Source organism: Maniola jurtina, chromosome 20 (genome assembly GCF_905333055.1).
Source record: "Maniola jurtina chromosome 20, ilManJurt1.1, whole genome shotgun sequence".
Taxonomy (NCBI): domain Eukaryota; kingdom Metazoa; phylum Arthropoda; class Insecta; order Lepidoptera; family Nymphalidae; genus Maniola; species Maniola jurtina.
Genome location: NC_060048.1, coordinates 12588227 through 12609850, shown reverse-complemented (window position 1 = coordinate 12609850; position 21624 = coordinate 12588227). Strand labels below are relative to the sequence as shown.

The following is a 21624-nucleotide window of genomic DNA, read 5'->3' as shown; positions in this document are numbered from 1 at the left end:
ATCCCGGAAAATCAAAGAGTTCCCACGGGAATTTTAAAAAACCTACATCCACGCGAACGAAGTCGCGGGTATCAGCTAGTTAGTTATAAACTTGGCTAATATTCTTGTTTATAAAAAAACACTACCTACAGCAAACGAGAAAGTAATCTGAGCAATAGTAACTTATATTTTTTTATGTCTACGGTAGATTTTCATAAGCAGTGATAGCCTAGTAGTTAAAACGTTCATCTCTTATTCTTGGGGTCGTGGGTTCGATCCCGGGCACACACCTCTAATTTTTCGGAGCTATGGTACGTTTTTTTAAGTAAGTATCCCTTGCTTTAACGGTGAAAGAAAACACCGTGAGGAAACGTGCATGCCTTCATAAAGGTGCCCACGCACTCGAACTGAACTGCAGCTGAACTGCGCGTCGCGGCAGCGCGCTGCACGATATTCTCTCCAGCCGTGACAAGCGGCAGTGACGAGCAGTTCAGCTGCAGTTCAGTTCGAGTGCGTGGGCACCTTAATATTCCCACAAGTTTGTGAACTCTGCCAATCCGTACTAATTGGCCGACTATGACTTAAAAACCCTTTTCATTCTGTGAACCGAGAAACCCGTGCTCACCTACAAAATATTTTGTGCGTGTAGTTTTCCTTTCATACTTTGGTCTTACGCCTCTCACGCAACACGCACACACGCTCAGCATGCGCATGCGCATCCTGCGTTGCGTTTTAGCTCCACCGGTTAACATTAGGTTATTTTTATTGTTTTACATGTGTTTTGCATTTGTCAAGACCGCGTTGTTGACATGCGTGATTCCTGTTATTAGTTGCTACCTATTTACATTTTTATAGGCCGAGTTATGGGAGTTTTGAGTTATGATTATGCCATCGTAAAATCATTTAAGTATGCTCCGGGAAAGAAGTAGACGCTACTCTTCTTCTACCGATTTATCGAGCGCTTTTATAGTGAGCTAGCTAACTCGCTACCACGTGATATCAACCCATCACTGGCTCACTACTGAGAACGGTTCTCCTTTCAGAATGAGAAGGCTTTTGCTTGATCAAAACCTGTGCTACCAAAGCGACTACGAAAGGATCACTTTGTTTGTCTGTCTGCCCATCAAGAGCCTTTTTATGTCTTTACTTTACACGTCTCATCGTGGATGTGCTTGTCCCGCATCCCATGTTCATGACGCGCAGGTGTGGCCGTAGCTTAAAAGTATATCGTACACAATCAAGTTCTCCCAACATAATAATATTTTTGTACGTCAACATATTTCCTTTCTTCTACATTTGTCATTATGGACATAACTCATATTGCGAAGTAAGGACGCGGCGTAACTGTCCAGTCATGGCAGTTACCCAACTTTTCTCTCGCTGACTGATTGATCATTCTCCCGGGGCATTGGGATGTGTGATTTATAGTGTACTATTACCGGGGAATCTTTATTATCATCGTCTCTGACAGCTTTGTTAACTTTATCACGTCTACAATAGTTTTTAGGGCTCCGTAGGTAGGTACCTCAAAAGGAGAAAAAGGAACAAATATAGCATATCTTGAGGAATTAGATAGGTACTCATGCCCTGTCCTCCAAAACTCCAAATAGGCAGCAAGAACAAAAACCGAGTTTCTTGCTGGTTCTTCTCGGTAGGAAAAGCATTCCGAACCAGTGGTAGCTATGCTTTTGACGATTCAAAAGAACTTGTAAAAGTCTGTAGTAAATATTTTGAATATTGTATTTTGTAATGTTTTCAGGGTTCATGTACTCGTATGTATGCATTTGGATTTTTTTTAGTTATTCCACCATAACTTCTAAAAGCCTTAATAGATTTAAATGTGTGAGGTACCGTTAGAATACTTACATCATCGAGTACCTAACACAGGCAATATCTTTTGGAAAAAATCATATGGCAAATGTGGTGCCATAATAATGGAAATTGGAGCTGTAAAAAAATCAACCTTCTAAGTCAACGCAATCAGAAAATAATACGGGCATTTCTACCGCATATAAACATGCAAATAAATCAATAAAGGCATTAACTCCGAAAATCGTTAGAAAAATGGAACCCACTGAACGGTTATACATTTTAACAGGGCTCTCTCCGTCACTCGCTTCATACAATTGTAGTTCCAATTTCATTTGAATATTAGGCAACCAAGGTCCATGAAATTTTGCAGACATATTCTAGAAACTAATATCTGTGTCTGTGATGTTTTAGATTTTTCTAAAAATATGTAGTTTTAAAATTACAGGGGCTCAAAGATTTGTATGTGAATTTTTAAGACTGCATAACTTTGAAACCGAATATTTTAACGGAAATCTGGAATACCACAGGCATAGATATTAGTTCCCGGAACGTTTCTACAAAATTCCATTGAGTATGATTGGTTAGTATTCGAATGAGAGACGAACTACGTTTGTATGGAGCGAGCGACGGAGAAACCCCTTAATGTGGACAGATCTTGATTTTAACTTGTTTTCATTGGTTCGGACTAACGTGGTCTAACTACCAGGTTATCATGAATCGCCAGGAGGTAAAAAAATGTTGTAAGGCCCGGAATTAAATCGGATCGCTCGCTTGGCGCGTTCAATTAATTTATTATTAATGTTAAGCAACTTCTTACAAGCTCAAGACAAAACGTAACAGACAGGTAGGGGTTTTTTATTCAAAGGACTAACTGACTGTGCAATGGTAATATTCGAAAGAGGACTTTATCGCACAAGAAATAAAGGTGAAATTGTATCCACTTGGGAATAGAGCTTGTTAGAACTTTCACGAAATACATTTATATTTTAACGTAGAAACAAAAGTTGAAGTGAATAAAAGTTCTACAAAAGGAGATTATACTGTCTCTTTGAATTGTAATAAAGTTTTTGTAGATTGAGATTATGGATGTGATGGATTTAGTGGAGGCGATGATGGGATTATTTAAGACTAGCTGATGCCCGCAGCTTCGCCCGCGTGGATTGGTCAGATCCCCTGCAGCATCAGGATTGAAGAGTTGGAATCCAAATTTTTTATGAAACAATGTCGCAAAGTTCCTCTATCGATTAAAAAAAAAATTACGCAAATCGGTTCAGAAATCTCAGAGATTTCGGTGTACATAGGTAGAAAAACACAACTCCCTTTTTGAAAGTCGGTTAAAAAGTAGCCTATGTTACACCCTGGTCAATCCTCTACTTGTCTGTGAAAATCCCGTCAAAATCGATTCAGCCGTTCCAAAGATTAGCCTTTTCAAACAGACAGACAGACAGACAGACAGACAAAAATTTTAAAAACGTGTGATTCAGTTAAGGTATCGTTCAAATAACCCTATGAGCTTAATATGAGGTAGTTATTTCGAAATTACAGACAGACACTTAAATTTTATTTATTAGTATAGATTTCGTTTGAGATGAAATGGTTATTTAATTGTCTGGTAACAGCAAAACTTACGATTCCTTTCACTTAGCTAAATCTGAACTGAAGCTAATCAAGAATATCTTGATGTTTTTAGCCAAAATTGGATACTTATTCTGAGGTACACTTTTTTTAACCTCCGACCCAAAAAGAGGGGTGTTATAAGTTTGACGTGTGTATCTGTTTATCTGTGTATCTGTGTATCTATCTGTGGCATCGCAGCTCCTAAACTAATGAACCAATTTTAATTTAGTCTTTTTTTGTTTGAACGCTGGCTCGATCGAGAGTGTTCTTAGCTATAATCCAAGAAAATCGGTTCAGCCGTTTGAAAGTTATCAGCTCTTTTCTAATTACTGTAATCTTCACTTGTCGGGGGTGTTATAAATTTTTAATTTACAGTTATTATGCAGACGAAGTTACGGATATCATGCAGTCAATTCTATAAAGCGAAAGAAATAATTCATTACCAATTTACATATTCAATTCAATAAAAAATATAAAAAAAGGAATAGAAAAGACGGTGTTATTACGAAATGTAATTCCCCAAATTCCATCCCTTATCATAATTGAATGGATGACATCGACCGTAAAGAATGAAGATGGATCGGCATGAGATATAAGCAACGGATCAAAACAATACCTCGGCCTAACCGAGCATTCATTTTACTATTTGTAAAGTGACCCTTTCCGTGAGACCCCTAGGAGTTTGGACCAAAAAGAAACGTGACACGTCCCCACGTCAAAGGTGAGACGGTATACGTTAATTCCCCTCGGTCAACATACCGGACCTCTGGGTCCAAAAATAGAAAAAATGACGTCTACCGTAAAGAATGAAGATGGATCGGCATGAGATATAAGCAACGGATCAAAACAATACCTCGACCTAACCGAGCATTCATTTTACTATTTGTAAAGTGACCCTTTCCGTGAGACCCCTAGGAGTTTGGACCAAAAGAAACGTGACACGTCCCTTTAAAGGTGAGATGGTATGCTCAAGATCCCCTCAATCAACATACCGGACCACTGGGTCCAAAAAAATACAAAGAACAACTGCCAATTTCTATACATAGAGAGTTGAAACCAATACTAAAGTTAATGGCCGAGCAACGAACTTCGGCATTTTGGTACTTCATTTTTTCTAAATTTTTGACATATTTCAATTTTTTAATGAGGGTTCTGAAATAATATATTTGAAAGAAACCATGAAAATTGACAAATTGTAATGTTTGAAATCGTTATAAACTATAATATTATTTTTACATACAATCTACATAAGAGATAATATTTTTTAATTATTTATAGACTAGCGCTTGGCTGCAACCAGGCATTTTCATTTTTTCTTATCAATAAGTTTGATTTCGGTGATTTTAATCAAAATCAATCAAATGTATGGGCCGTGAAAAGCTAGCATACACAGACTTTCGCATTTATAATATTAATATAAATTAAGATATCTAATGAAGTACCAGAACTTTTGGTCTTTTTTTTTTTATTCAGATGAAGTTAGCCCTTGACTACAATTTCATCCGGTAGTAAGTGATGATGCATTCTAAGATGGAAGCAGGATAACCTGGAAGGGGTATGCCAGTTTTTATTAAACCAATACCCCTTTGATTTATACTTTCTACACGGCATTGTATCAGAACGATAAATTTCTAGGCGGCACGGCTTTGTTGATTGGGTGGTAACTAGACAGCCAAAGCCTCCCTCAGATGTTATAAAATTCCAAATGACCCGTGCCTGGAATCAAACCCGAGCTTCCCACGAATAAGACCACAGCACTCACCACTGCGCCAGGGAGGTCGTACGAAATTGTTGTCGAATCGCACAAGAAGGCTATGTCCTCTCCTAGGTGTGTTCCTTGATACGTAGTCCCAAGAAACGCACACATCCAAACCAGAGCAAGGGGCAAAAAATAAACTCGAAGAAGAATTTACGACTAATTGTAAACTCGATTCAGGCGATAATGATCCGAATGCTAAAACTGATAAGGAGCAATATCCTATAATTAAGAAAGGTATGTTTGTGATAACACATCAGCTGTTTGAGTTAAGGGCGTAGAGGAAGCGGTGATAATTTGGGGCAAACATTTGGTTTCGTCTTCGGTTTTCTGGCGAGCGTATACATTACAGAGTGAGTAAATTAAAAGTAATGAAAACCCAGCGAAAAAATTGTAAGTCTATGTGAAAACCCATGAAATTCTGTTGCTACATCGTTCTGGGGGCATAAGCAGCGGCATAGGAGCATATATTATTATTATTATTTTTACTTATAAATGTCTGCCATTCCGTCTGGGCCGGCGTGGCAGCCTACGGCCTAAAACATTCTCTTTCAGAGGAGACTGAGGTGACCAGTTAATGGGCCGGCGATCGGTTAATCTTGATGATGACGACCACATTATTTCAGAGCCCTATGTCATCACTGGTAATGCGAAAGTTGTATAGAAGAAGGCGTTACTTTGCGGAAGTCCATGATATACTTACAAAGAATCAAAAGCTTAATTTGCTATAATCCGTTAAAAAAGACAAATCTGTGTGGTACAACATGCAGCATGCGACATGCACCACCCGCCCTCCCACTGCTAAGCATGTAGAAAAAGCAAGCCCTTAGCAATGGGAAGGTGGGTGGTGCATGTCGCATGCTGCATGTTGTAACCACACAGATTTGTCTTTTTAAACGGATTATAGCAAATTAAACTTTTGATTCGATGTTATACGGAAGTTATTAATTTACAAAATATGAAACGCAAAAAGCTTATGACGAAGCTGTGACTCATATTATTCTACGCTTCAGTGAATGACAAAAATAGTTTGTGACAGTCCTGCAATCGATTTAACTTGCTTTTATAAAAGTTACTAGCTGATGCCCGCGGCTTCGTCCGCAAGGATTTAATTTTTAAAAATACTCTTTGATATCCCGGGATAAAAAGTAGCCTATGCTACTCTCCTTCCTTTCAACTATCTCTATGCCAAAAATCAAGTCGATTGGGTCCTTAGTTATGGCGTGAAGGAAGGACAAACAAACAGACACATTTTCGCATTCAAAAGTACTTGTAATTTAACTAATTTTTTTTAATAATAGAAATACACCCTCTGTGAAAATTTTAACTTTGTAGCTTTCTATTACGGTTCATGAGATACAGACAGACAGGCAGACAGACGTACAGCGGAGGCTTAGTAATAGGTGGTAATAGGAATCCTTCAGGTACGGAAAAATAAAGTTAATGGACAGACCTTTGCCAACCTTTGCCTATTCAATACAATAAAAAAACCCAAAAAGAGGGGTGTTATAAGTTTGACGTGTGTATCTGTGTATCTGTCTGTGGCATCGTAGCTCCTAAACGAATGAACCGATTTTAATTTAGTTTGTTTTTGTTTGAAAGTTGGCTTGATCGAGAGTGTTCTTAGCTATAATCCAAGAAAATCGGTTCAGCCGTTTGAAAGTTATCAGCTCTTTTCTAGGTACTGTAAACTTCACTTGTCGGAGGTCGTTCATTTTTTAATTTAATTTACACTTGTAATAAAACACATTTTCGAAAGAAAGATACGCTATAAGTTAAATCGTTTTAATAAAATTATAAATTGTAATACCATGTATAATTGTAATTGTACTACATCAAGTACATTTTATTATTGTACTAGCTGATGCCCGCGACTTCGTTCGCGTGGATGTAGTTTTTTGAAAATCCCGTGGGAACTCTTTGATTTTCCGGGATAAAAAGTAGCCTATGTGCTAATCCAGAGTATAATCTATCTCCATTCTTAATTTCAGCCCAATCCGTCCAGTAGTTTTTGCGTGAAGGAGTAACAAACATACACACACATACACACACACACACACATACAAACTTTCGCCTTTATAATATTAGTGTGATAGCGTGCCCCAAACGTATTTGAAACTTTAAAGAAACACAAATTGTTATCGTTGTACTATGAAATAAATTAATCATAACCCGGCGTGGCACTTATATTGTGTGAATCTAATAATGGCTTTCATGTTGTGTAATACGACTACAGTGTAAAGATAGACGGAGTATTCGAATGTGTTTATAAAAGTGAAGCCAGTTGTGTAGAGTAAGTTGGTAGTAGCTATAACATTGACATGCCAACGGTGCGTGAAAGCAATTGACACCCACTGTAAAATGTTAGATTTACTATATTGTATCGTGTTCTAGCTTTTGCATTCCAAACGAAAATATAAGCAGAACAATAAAACTTGAAACATTATGTAATGCTCTAAAAGCAGCAGTCCTCTTTGTAAAAGTAATGTAATTGGTTTGAAACTGACTTTTCCACATAAGGTATGTCTGTCTGCTAGCTTTTCACGGCCCAACAGTTTAACCGATTTTAATGAAATTTGGTACAAAGTCAGCATATATTCCGGGGACGGAGACTTTTTATCCCGAAAAATCAAAGAGTTCCTACGAGACGTTTAAAAACCAAAATCCACGCAGACGTAGTCGCGGGTATCATCTAGTCTAGTATAAGAGTAAGTATAAATATGATGACGAGAAAAACCAGGCCTAAATACCTACCTTGGTTTTTCTCGCCTCACTTTTCTATCCACACTTTACACGTAGTCTGAGGTTGTATGTAGTTATTGAATTGAATAGGTACAGCTTTTGTTAACAAAAAACAAAAAGCAATACATGCGTGTTAATATAATGCTTTTTTTTAAACTGTAATTGTAATGAAAAAGTTATTAATATAAGTTTTAATAATGGACATTTTAAAAGCGTTGTAGTGTTAACGTTGGATAGAACAATAATGGATTGTTTTATGTTTTTATACAAAATTTTTATTTATAAATTGTTCATGATACCGCTGTAATAGAATTTACACTTGAAGTTTTAATTGATTCATATAATACGTAAGTAAAATAAACATTTTGTAGTCAAGTACGTATTTATTTTGCTTGGTAGGTACTTACTAGCGACAGTAAAAATATAAATTCTATTTGTTCCCTATTTCGTAGGAATTTTGAAAATTTCGACCTTGTTCCTTGTCTACATTATAAGGAGAACCTCTGTGCTTACAGCTTTCTAGGTCCAAAGGGTTGTGCAGGGCATTCTGAGTCAGAACTTTTATAATAATAGATCATCAGTCATCACTAACCACCAGGCGATATCGTAGTCAAACGGAAAAAAGTCATAAAAGTTTCATCAAAAAAAGGGCTGCATGGTCATTGGCCACCCCTTATCTATTAACTAGTATGTAGAACTATTACTACGTATATATATTATTCCATAGTAGTAAAGAATCCCTTCTAACTCTTACGTATTTATTTTCAACCAAAATCTCTCACAGGAAGTTAGGTTAAAAGACTTTATTAAGTCACAAAAACCTACTTATCTATTTTTACAAGTAGAAACATTACTATTCCAGACAATGACTTCTATATATAGTATACATAGAAGTCATTGATTCCAGATAAATAAAGGAAACACTGCCTCAATAATTCCAAGAAACTGCATATAAATTCTTGGAACTACCTGTTGCTCCCCAAAAGATTTTTTCTACGACCTTTTTTTTAACCAAGCTAACTCTCAAATTATTTAGTTATATTTCGAATTGGGACCCTAAACCTAAAACTGTAAAATTCAATTTTAATTCTCACAATATTCAACCAAAAGGGCTTTATAATATTTTGAAAAGAATTGGCCCAAAGCATTATAATCATTAATTTTATCTATGGGGGTTTGTTGATTCCAATAAATCAATGCAGGTAGAGTTAGAAAACCCTATTGTAGTAATATTAGGTTGGAAGGAAAAGATAAGTAAGACCCCGGTGGCACAGTGGTGAAACTGTCTCTGACCTATGGTGACTCAATGATCATCACTAAGTGAAAATCACCAAACTCATTTGACATTGGTTACTTCTAAATTGCTGCTTCACTGAACCTTTGTAACGCTTTTTCTTAATATTATATATTATAGACTAGTGTCTTTTTTTAAATAAAAATAGCAAGCAAACGAGTAGGAGGGTCACCTGATGTTAAGTGATTATCGCCGCCCGTGAACATTTACACCACCAGAGGAACCACTGAAGCGTTGCGGCCTTTCAGGAATTTGTTTGGCTGCATTCAGACCTGCTGGCAATGATGACGCAGCCTAAGATAGAGCGCTTGCCTAAATCATTCTATTACAAGTGTAAATTAAAAATTTATAACACCCCCGACGATCCAAAGTATTTGAGTTTTCCAAAACATCATTTTCAAATAAATAATTATGTATTTAGGCAACGTCCATCTTGACAGCTTGACATTTGTCTATTGACATAATATTAAGAACCTAACGGTTATCTAACCTTCTTTTCTACAAGACAACTAGAAAAGAGCTGATAACTCTTAAACGGCTGTACCAATTTTTTTAGATTATAGCTAAGAACACTCTCGATCAAGCCACCTTTCAAACAAAAAAAACTAAATTAAAATCGGTTCATTCGTTTAGGCGCTACGATGCCACAGACAGATACACAGATACACAGATACACAGATACAGAGATACACAGACACACAGATACACAGATACACACGTCAAACTTATAACACCGCTCTTTTTGGGTCGGGGGTTAAAAAGTAGAGGGAAAAAGTGATGACGGAAGGGCGCTCCTTATTCTAGCGGTTCGAATTAGAAACGAGGAGGCAAATCGCTTCGTGTTTGTCCGTGGAATTTCGACTACGTACGGGTGCAGACTTTGACGATGCCTTGCGGTGCGATAATATAAAATTGAAGGAGGCACCAGGTCAATCAGTTCTTGGGCACACTCTTTGAAATAATATCCTGTAGAATATCTACCCAGTATGTATAGACCTCACTGCAAAACTGAAACTGTTTAAAAAAAGATTGAATCTACGCAGACAAAATCACGACAAAAAGTAGTTGCCAATAAGTGGGCCAACAACTGATCATTCAGCCCTAAGCGAAAGTTATCCAAAGTTTGGCAAACATTGGCCATAAATCATTATTCCGTTATTCTATGTCAATAAATCTCATAGAGAGCTATCAGTCCCGGCACCACGACCACTGATACCCAAAGTTTGGGGTATTCAAAAAAGGTTTGCCAAATAAAATTTCAACTCACGACCAATCGGCAACTGGCGAAGTTGTTTAAGTTAGGGTTACCATGCTCATGCACAATTTATTGAAATCAGGATATTTTATCTCGTCATTAGCCCGTTTTTGTCCACAGCTGGGCATAGACCTTTTCGAAAGCGCACAATATACTTGGCCCTCCGTTTTTATCCAAGTACTAAAGTTATAAGAAGAACTAATAGTTAGTAATTAGAATTATTATTAGCAATCTGAACTGGCAGTGGGCTGGGCAGTTTCTCCTTTTTAGCTTCAAAGTGCCAAAACTCTCATGTCCCTTTCCACTCCGTCAATTTTTTTTCATAAAAATAGCGAGCAAACGGGTAGGCGGGTCACCTGATGTTAAGTGATTACCGCCACCCATGAACATTTGCAGGACCAGAGGAACCGCCAGTGCGTTGCCGGCCTTTCAGGAGTTTGTTGGTCAGCCCATTAAATAACCCCATGTTGTAATCTAATGGGAACACCGTAGAAGGGAGTTGATTCTACAGTTTGCATGTGCGTGAAAAAAAGGATCTGGCACAACGGGCGGTAGAAATGCACCAGGCACCCAGGTGGTGAGGGTGAAATTGCTTGCGGTGTAGGTTGTAATAAAAGGAATCCACTGGTCTCTAGGTCTTCCTCAATCTCTACGACGCACTAACTTGCCATTCGTTATCAGGATTCTGAAAAAAAAAAGACATTATATCTACAAAAATAAAAACTTATACAGACCCTACCAGAACTTCTCCAACTAGAGTCTTCAACAAAGCGAGCGAAACATCTGTTGTATGAACAGCTTCGGAAAACTTTTTTACTGCCAACTTAACTCCTAACTTCCAGACATAAGGCCTTATTTCGTTTAACCTTTTATCTGCAAACTTGTATCGGAGTTAGTTCTGTACTCTCCCGATAGACTTGCCTGCTCATCAAAATAAAAGGGTTGAACGGCGAATAGAATTAAATCATCACTCAATATAACGTTTTGCCGTTTATCTTGACTGTAATGTCTATAGTATATACCTACTATTAAGACTAATCATCATCATGATCAACCCATCATCGCTACTGCACAGCACTCCTCTCAGAATGAGAAGAGCTTAGGCCATTACCCACCACGCTGGCCAAGCGTGGACTGGCAGACTTCACACACTTCCGAGAACATTATGAACGATTTTTTTCTGCAACGTTATAGCAAGTGATATTTAATTTCTTAACAGACATCGAAAATTTCCTACCCGGCATCGAACCCCTGCTCTCCCGAATACGGTAGTAAACGGAGTTCTTAACCACTAGGCTATAACAGCCGTCACTGGTGATTGTGCAACTTTTTTTTTAATTTATATACTAGCACTTGGCTGCAATCAGACAATTTGTGATGATGCAGCTTAAGATGGAGCGCGCTTGCCTAGAAGTTGCCTATTCACTCTTGACTTGAAGGTACCCATATTAAAAGTGAAAGGGAAAACTGATGCCGGAAGGGCGTTCCACATCCTAGCGGTTCGGATTAGAAACGAGGAAGCAAATCGTTTCGTACGTGTTCCCGTGGTCCAGTCGCCAGGCAAAGTGCAAGAGGGCCGTAGTGAGGTAAAAATTTACTAGATTTTCACTTAACTTTTAAGTATAAACTCTAAATTGAAGCCACTAACAAAGTTATCCAGGAGCTGACGCGAGTTAAAAACAAGTTCCAGAGTTGATCGCGCAAACAAACCGTCCAATTAAGCCTTGGATGCACTTGTATGAGTTGACAATAAATTAAGGTGGTTGAGCTAATACGGTTTGAGCACTGTTCATATGCGAAGATATTGAAAAATTGCATTAGCGACACAGATAGGACAATGCTACGGAAATGTGTCTACTTGGCCACAAACAAGTTCCAAGTTATTGAAGGTATTGAAAAACTATATTAGCAGATAGGACAACATAAGGTTTTTGACAACTATCCCTATGACTAGAGTAACTAGAGTTAAAGGGTCTTTCCGAGCAAGATTTTTTTACTAACGACTTGAATCTTGATGTCAGCTGGTCGATTACGGAAAATTTACATTAATACTTGTTACAATCTCAATTGTTGTAATCGGCTGAATTTTCGTTATTCTTGTTGCAACAATACATTGCAGCAAATAGTCAGCAAGTGTCAGTCAGTCAGACGTGATTTTAATCATCATAATGTAGATGTCAAACTATGGCAGTAGGCCCTGGGGTCATACTAATTTTGAAAGCTACATAAAACATGATTTTGTTTAAAATAGCAATTAAATTATTTGCTTTAACGGTGAAGAAAAAAGTCGTGAGAAAACCTGCTGCTTGAGTGTTCTCCATAATATTCTCAGAGGTGTGTGAAGTCGCTAATCCGGACTTTATTAAATTACACTTTTGCAACTACTGTATAGTTATTATGTTATGGTCCAACCTATATTAGAAATATTTACGTATCCTGTAGTTGGCTCATGATGTGTTGATGATGATGAATTTTTGTATGATGGCGTGCGTGAAATGATGTCTCAGATGTCCACTCTACGCGTTGGTTAAGTATCTGTGTTCAGTGTTCATACGTAAACACGTACAAACGTACAGACGGGCTGAACAAGCTCGCTCGCAGTACAGTTTTACTCGAGACATCATGCACTACGATGTATGAGAGCGGTATTAGTTTATGAATGTGGTATTTTATTACAGATTTTTTATTTTTTAGGGTCCCGTACCTTAAAAGGAAATGGGGTCTCTTTCCTTCCGAGGAGCGAGAAGGAATTGAGAAGGAAAGAAATCCCGTACGTGGTACGCTTGCTTGTTTGCGTGTGAGTATGACTGTTGATTTAGGTGTACAACTAGGAAGTAAAGCCTTCGTCCTACACCTGGTCGCTCTCTGGTTGTGTCGGATTGCCATCGAAAGTAAAGGAATAGAGACTATGAGAGTGAGGGAATAGAGACTATGAGAATGAAGGAATATAACGTTTTATAAAGAAAGAAAAGTAGAGCTACTGCTATTGAATAGAGATAAATGCTTGGTTGTCCATTTCTAACCTTTTTCTTTTAACTGTTACTTTGGAAAGAATAAATAACAAGATAAAGTTGAAAACTAAAACCCGACTGCGATCGTCGAAATATTAGAGTTAAATTGTTTTTCTGTCGCGAGTAGGGTTGCCAGGCCATAAAATGCAAAGGCCGGACTGCGCACTATATAAGGCCGGACATTTTAGCCTAAAAGCCGGACATGTTTTTTTTATTGCCAAACATAATGTTTTTACAGCTGGGCTGTTGAAAAAAGTATTTATACGTGGTGAAAAGTGAGGATATTCGATATTTATTAAAAGATGGACATAATATTTATAATAAAAAAACTCGTTTACGAATTTGAAATGTTTATTAAGTTACACTATTACAGTTTTACTTACAAATGGATCATCAGTCTTTTGTAGATAATTAAATATTATTAAAACTAAAAAACAAATGAATATAGCTCTCTTTTGGCATTCTTAATACTATAAACTAAAAAATATAATAAAACAAATAAAAATAATCATTCTTCTGGAAAGTAACAAAAAGATAATATTAATTTTACGGCTAGGTAAGAATTTACTTTATAGTAGGTATTTATAGAACAATTTAAAATCTTTAAAAAATAACAAAATCTAGTTATATTTGGCACTTGCACCTACTTTGTCAAGAATTTCGTTTTCCTTAGAAATCATATCGTAAAATTCTTTACATGTTAATTTTAAATTGCATAACAAGAACATCATCTTAGCAATTGTATCTGTTTGTAGTCTACTGCGTTCCTTTGTCCACTGGGCGTTTATTAAAGAGAAAACTCTTTCAACGTTGGCATTGTGGCCTGGTATTGCAAAATAATATTCTGCCAACTTAAGCAGTTCCGAATAAAATTCTTCATTATTAAATGATTTAAAATACGAGGTCCACTTCTGATGTGCCAACAGCTTTTTAAAGTCAGAGTCATCTTCGGGTTGCTTTAAAAATTTTATGAAGTTTTGCCACTGATCAAAAAATTTATTGTCATTTAACTGTACATTTTTTCTAGACAAAGTGTCTATCGTTTTTGCCCCTTGTTCCCAGCTTGGAATATTAGCTAAAGTCATCCACTGAAAGTGTTTTAGGTCAGTACAAAATTCACTGGTCCAGGAATTCAGGTAATCTTTGGCAATATTGTACATTCTTCTCATGTTTTGTTTAAAATCTTCTACCTCATCCCGACGAGCCTCCGATAAACGCCGTAAAATTTCGGTCACTTTCATTGGGCAAAAATTTTGTTCCAATCTTTCGTTTATATTTTCCACTACTTGCGAACACTGATCAATTACTTCATTGACAGAAATATCAGCAGTTTCAGTGTGTTTGATTCGGCTTTGGTATATAGACATGAAAGAATGTAAGAGCCATAAATAACACTCAGAGAAGTCATTTTCGAAAAACATTTGCAATGTTCTGGCCGGATAACTCAGTGAAAGAAAGTATGACTTTAATGGCTCGTACATTTGCAAGATTCTCTCTATGGCGGGATAAAGAGATAGCCAGCGGGTTTTTGAATGGCTAAGCATACGTTTAAAATCAATTTCCAATTCTGAACAAAATTTTTTTAAAGCTTCAGTACGAACTGTGAAGCTGGCAAAATGGTTGTGCATTTGCATCACTATGCTGTCTACACAGATTGGTAAAGATTCGATTGCGTGATGTACGGAATTGCTGAAGATATGTGCAATACATCCAACACCGACCATATCATCGTTTTGAGTAGCTGATTTGAGTCTACTGTAGACGCTGTTGGTCCCACTTCTCTCTCTACCGCCAAAGTTAGTATTGGTGTTGTCCGCTGAAAAAGCTATTAATTTATCCAATAAGTTTTTGTCCGTCAAAATGGTGTGTATGTAAGTGGATATTGTTTCAGCAGTCTCGTTCGGTAAGGCCTGTAGCTCCAGTAATTTAACTTGAATTCCTCCCTTTTCAGGGTTGAAATATTGTATAAGCACAGGAAATAGCTTAATAGCACCATGGTTGCTACTATCTGTGGAGACGCTCAAGTATCTGATTTTTGACACTTCTTTTAACATATTTTCTTGGGCAAATGGGCCTAAAACATTTTTTAGGATAGCTTCAGCTTTTGAGCGGGAACAGGTTACATCTTTTGCGATTTTCGAATCTGGATATATACTCTTGCAAAGTGGAGCTGTGCAATCTAGTGAGTTAAATGATTCGTGATGTTTAACGGTATGATAAACCAGAGTAGCTTCTGTGGCCCGAACGCTCCGTTGAAGATTTAAGTTCGCATTGGATTCCATGAAAATATCAATTCTTGATGTAGATGCCGTACTACGAATCTTCATTTTGTGTTTTTCGGTATTTAAATGCTTTTCTAAGTCAGCTTTGCCCTTATTAGCAATGGAAATTATTTGATCACAAATTACACATTTTGCGTCCCATGGCTCTTTGCCAGATTTGAACATCTTGTATTGACTTTTTAAACTGTCAGAAAATATACATTTTCTTTTCGACATGACTAATAGAGAGATCTGAAACAAAGATGTTGTACTTGTATTTGAGGTTTGTCAATAACACATTAATGCTACAAATAGGAAAATATAAAACTAACTCACCAAAAATACGGTCGCCGCTAACTGAAATACTTAATTGTACGTGAACACACGCCAAGCACGCGCAAACGCCACGCGTTCCTAGGGCAGACTAACGGGCGCGAACCTGTCTGCGGACGGTGCGAGCAGCGGGGCGGGGTAACCACGCTCACGCACGCCACGCGCGGCGCGGCGCGAATCGCGGGCCGGAAGATAGTTTGCTCTCCGCTCGCCCTTGTCCGTTCGGGTCGGGCGCTCGTCCGCCCATCGTCGTACGAATCGCCACTCTGACAAAAAGCCTGACAAAAGCCGGACAGGCCAAACACGTACATATTTGGCCGGACGCGACTGCAAAAAGCCTAACATGTCCGGCTAAAGCCGGACACCTGGCAAGCCTAGTCGCGAGGTATATTTTAATGTTATTATATATTTATATTTATGAACTCAGAATTTTCTCATCTTTCATTTGACATCACACTCGATACAATAGCAAAAAAAATTATGGCCTATGTCAGCCGGACCTATACAACGAATCAATTTTGACACCTCATTCATCAAAATCGGCCCAGTAGTTTAAGCGCTACGGTGGAACACAGAATCTGGATACAAACATACATACATACATACATACATAGACTGCTAAAATCATAACCCTTCCTTTTGGCTTTGCCGCAGTCGGGTAAAAAGAAGCCTCCTCAATTCCTTCTCGCTCCTCGGCTCAGCCGCGACAGTAGTGTTGTCCCGGAAATTCCCGGCTCCCCAATTAATTACCCGGGCCGCTCCCCGTCGATTTAACTTGTAAACGAGTGCGCACTTGTGCTGCGGAGAGCGCTCCGTAACTCCACCACGTGAACCCCGTACGGGGTACTCTTGCTTGTTTGTGTGTGTTTTGATTTGTGTTCTGCGTTGACGTGAAGAGTTCTTATGATATAACTTATACTTGGAAGACTTTGTTATTACGCTTTAACTTTGAAGCAGTTATAGTGTCTGGTGGGAAGCTTTGGCCGTGGCTAGTTACCACCCTACCAGCAAAGCCGTGCCGCCAAGCGATTTAGAGTTCCGGTACGATACCGGGTAGAAATCAAAGGGGTATGGGTTTGATTAAAACTGCCATATCCCTTCCAGGTTAGGCCGTTTCCATCGTAGACTGCATCATCACTTACCATCATGTGAGATTGCAGTCAAAGGCTAAATTGTATCTGAATTTAAAAAACCCGTAGCTTATATTGAGCTCGGGAAAATCCACATGTACGAGTAAGTAGTATTTTTAAATCCTCAACGTACTTCCACTACGTTCTTAACTAACTTAAAGCACATCTTAAATGGTATAAAGTGTACATTAATAGTGAATTAGAGAGCTGCAGCACTACGGCTATTTGTTAGTAGCCAGTGAGTAGTTTAGGAGATTTGTTGTCTTCAATTAGCCTAAGCAACTGCTTGCCTATACAGTTTCGGGTAGGGTGACCAAGTTGAAACCTAACGTATCCTACACAATATCACCAGGTACTCAAATTTTAAATGCGAAAGTGATGGTTTAAGCTACAAAAATGCATTAGATTTGATTAAATACGGAGAGTGACATAGGCTTCTAAGAGATCGGGTCAGTGCGTAAGCAATATCCGAATTCGGTCCGAGTTTTTTAGCTACTTATGTTCTCGGATTCGGATTGGATGGGTGCGTAATCGCTCTAAAAGTGGAAGCTAAAATTGATGCCAGAAAGACGTCCCAATTCCTTGCGGTTCGAATTAGAAACGAATAGGTAGCAAATTGTTTCGGATGTATCCGTGGAATTTCGTCTTCAATCCAGAACACGTCTGCCCCATCAGCTGTCAGTTCAGACAGACATGACCTGCCCATTGCCACTTCAGCTTGCTAATCCTTTGAGCTATGTCGATCGCTTTTGTTCTTCTGCGAATTTTCTCGTTCCGGATTTTATCCCGCTGGATCGATGACCTGAAGAAAGTGGTAGAGAGCGGATGGATGAGGAAGGCGGAGGACCGTGTTTGATGGCGCGCTCTTGAAAGGCCTATGTCCAGCAGTGGACACATACAGGCTGAGGGAATGAGGGAACCTCGACGATGGTAATGCATGTTTGGGTTGGATTGGAAATTTAAAATTTTCTCATGCAGACTGGTGACCCTAGTCAGTCTAGTCTAGTAATAACCAAACAAAGCACTAATGACTCGTGCTCCAACAAATGGCCGCTTTTTAGGGATCCGTACCTCAAAAGGAAAAACAGAACCTTTGTAGGATTACTTTGTTGTCTGTCTGCCTGTCCGTCTGTCGTGTCTGTCAAGAAAACCTGTAGGGTACTTCCCGTTGATCTAGAATCATGGGGAGGAAGGTAGGTTTTATAGCACAAGTAAAGGAAAAAATGACACGCATCATAAAAAATAAATTAAATGTGTTCATGAACAAACAATTAGTATTTTCCATTTTCTGAGTAAGATAACTATACCAAGTGGAGTATCATACGAAAGGGCTTTTCGTGTTCATTCTAAAACGGGTTTTTATTTATTTTAATGCATTTTTGATTTAACGCGTGAAATGTCGTAAAAATACGACTGTAGTGCGGAACCCTCGGTGCGCGATTCTGACTCGCACTTGGCCGGTTTTTACTTCGTTACGTATCTACGCTCTAACTTCATTTCGAGTCACTTCACAGAAACATTTATAATGCGATTCAAATTCGATCAAATACTTTTAGTGCGTCATGCTCGAATTCCGAAAACTTAATTACTTAGTAAAAGCTTTGACAAAAAATACAGTCACTTTTAAAATGGCTGCCCAAAATGAGGAGTATTTCAAGGTTTATGTAAGTTTCTTTATTCCACCATAACTTCCAAATGCCATAGATTTCAATGGGGTTTCCTTGGAATCCTTAATGACAAAGTTGCATGGAAGCAATCTGCATTGTATTCAGCTGTCCACAAATACTGATACTTTGTGATAGTTTTTTTTATTTTTTTAGGGGCTTAGTCGAAGGTGACTACGCCAAGTCACCCTGTAAATTTAACAGTTCCATTATTACATATTTACATTGTAGCATTTTACTTTTTCTGAACCGCGGTGGTAGAATCCTAAAATCCTACTAATATTATAAATGTGAAAGTGTGGATGTTTGGATGTTTGTTACTCTATAACGCAAAAACCATTAAACGGATTTGGCTGAAATTTGGAATGGAGATAGATTATACCCTGGATTAACACATAGGCTAGTTGTTATCTCGGAAAATCAAAGAGTTCCCGCGGGATTTTGAAAAACGTAAATCCACGCGGACGAAGTCGCGGGCATCAGCTAGTAATATAATAAGTGCCACAAGTTGTCCTACATGAAATAACTTCTTTTTATTTCATTCTATTTCAATTCATTTCATTATTTTCACTTACGTGTCAAAGCACTTGTCTAAAACGTCCATATTTGAAGCCAGCTCACAATCAATTTGTTGGTAGCTAAATAGAACACAATAAATAATTGATTCATAGCAGAAAAACAGATAAATTATACAGATCCATCACTCTTAACAACGTATCTTTTTCTATTCAGTGACAGATGTTTAGGGGTTGATGGTAAACAGAAAGGGAGGGGGGTGAAAATAGGGGGAAGCCCAAATGAGGAGATAATAATGACAAACGATAAAGATTAAACCCAGTCACGGTTACTGGCGAAAATATAATCCATATGTGAAATGATAGAAAAGGTATTTGTGTTGTCATACCGTATGTTATGTCGAAGTACATATTTTGAGATCCTAAACTTAAAAATGGAAATATCTCACGATGTTTGAACATTAAAATATTTTGAGGTTATTGTATTTCGTTTTAGTACCTATTCATTTTTTACGATAAAATAGTGTATAAGTGTACATTAAAAATTTATAACACCCCCGACAAGTGAAGGTTACAGTAACTAGAAAAGAGCTGATAACTTTCAAACGTCAGAACCGATTTTCCTGGATTATAGCTAAGAACACTCTCAATCAAGCCACTTTTCAAATAAAAAAACTAAATTAAAATCGGTTCATTAGTTAAGGAGCTACGATGCCACAGACAAATACACAGATACACACGTCAAACTTATAACACCCCTCTTTTTGGGTCTCAGGTTAAAAATAGAAATGCTGATACTGACATAGCCGAAAGCATAAGCAAGTTGAAGTGGCTATAGGCAGGCCATGTTTGCCGTGGGAGCCCCATCAAAGGCTACAGGCTACATTAAACGTGGTTAAAAACTAAGGAAAACCGTTGAAACACTGTTGATTGAAAGATGTCATAGCATATCAAATGATTTTAAATATCACACCGATTAAGTAAACAAATCTCTACAATCATAAAGGCTTATTAGCAACAAGCGAGCAAGACATTTGAAACTGACTAATGGAGAAACTAAACTACGAGATGTGACATAGCAATTTCCTCGTGACAGTACGGAATCTATTCATTATAACAAAGTAATCCAGTAAATGCACCAGAAATACCCGTCAGGTGTAGCATTTGATACTGGACTTAAATTAAATGAAACATAAAGTTAATGAGGAAAGAAAGAGTGAGGAAAAGCAAATCATTAAATGCTTCTAAACAAGGTAATAAACTAAGAAAAACAGTAATTGAAGCACTGATGATGATTATGGATTAAACTAAGTTGTTAAGGATTGCAGGCGTTTCGAGTCGCCTACAGCTTCTGCGAGGTTTAGGACACTCGAAACGCCTGCAATCCTAAACATAATTTGGTCCTTCGAGCCGGGTCACTCAAATTAAAGGCGGAGCAGCTTGTAAACGTCTATTTTATTCCAGTCAGGGTGAAAAGAGAGCGAGAGAGGAGATACAATTGATTTCATAGATATTTTACAGATGACATACAATCATGTAGACGCAGATTATACAAAAGTTTAGTTATAAAACATACTAAACATATGTCAAAGGATTCAAATATCGTGCAGATTAAACCAAATCTCTCCAATCATAAAGGCTTATTAGTAACAAGCGAGCAAGACATTTGAAACTGACTAATAGAGAAACTAAACTCCAAGATGTGACATAGCAATTTCCTCGTGACGGCACGGAATCTATTCATTACTACGAAGCGATCCGGCAAGTGCAGCAGAAAGGCACGTCAGGTGTAATATTTGATACCGGACTTAAATTAAATGAAACACCTAAAGTTACTAAAGAAAGAAAGAGCGAGGAAAGAAACAAATCATTAAATGCTTCTAAACGTGGTAATAAACTCAGAAAAACACTAATTGAAGCACTGGTGATGATTAAACTATGTCAAAGGATTCAAATATCGTGCAGATTAAACCGAATCTCTCCAATCATAAAGGATTATTAGTAACAGGCAATCAAGACATTTGAAACTGACTAATGGAGAAACTAAACTCCAAGATGTGACATAGCAATTTCCTCGTGACGGCACGGAATCTATTCATTACTACGAAGCGATCCGGCTAGTGCAGCAGAAAGGCACGTCAGGTGTAATATTTGATATTAGACTTAAATTAAATGAGACACCTAAAGTTACTAAAGAAAGAAAGAGCGAGGAAAGAAACAAATCATTAAATGCTTCTAAACGTGGTAATAAACTC

At 37.8% G+C, this 21624-nt stretch overlaps 1 protein-coding gene across 1 annotated transcript; it reads right to left on the bottom strand.

The window, feature by feature from the left end:
* Positions 1 to 13974: 13974 nt before the first annotated feature.
* Positions 13975 to 16435, bottom strand: LOC123875882. Its single transcript, XM_045921947.1, has 3 exons — positions 16064 to 16435; positions 15013 to 15979; positions 13975 to 13982 (listed from the first exon to the last, which is right to left on the bottom strand). The coding sequence occupies exons 2-3, from the start codon at positions 15962 to 15964 to the stop codon at positions 13975 to 13977; spliced, it is 960 nt and encodes a 319-aa protein (XP_045777903.1). The 5' UTR covers positions 15965 to 15979; positions 16064 to 16435.
* Positions 16436 to 21624: the final 5189 nt, after the last annotated feature.

Excerpts from the sequence above, each read along its gene's own strand:
- LOC123875882 (XM_045921947.1), bottom strand. The coding sequence starts at position 15,964 with ATGTCGAAAAGAAAATGTATATTTTCTGACAGTTTAAAAAGTCAATAC.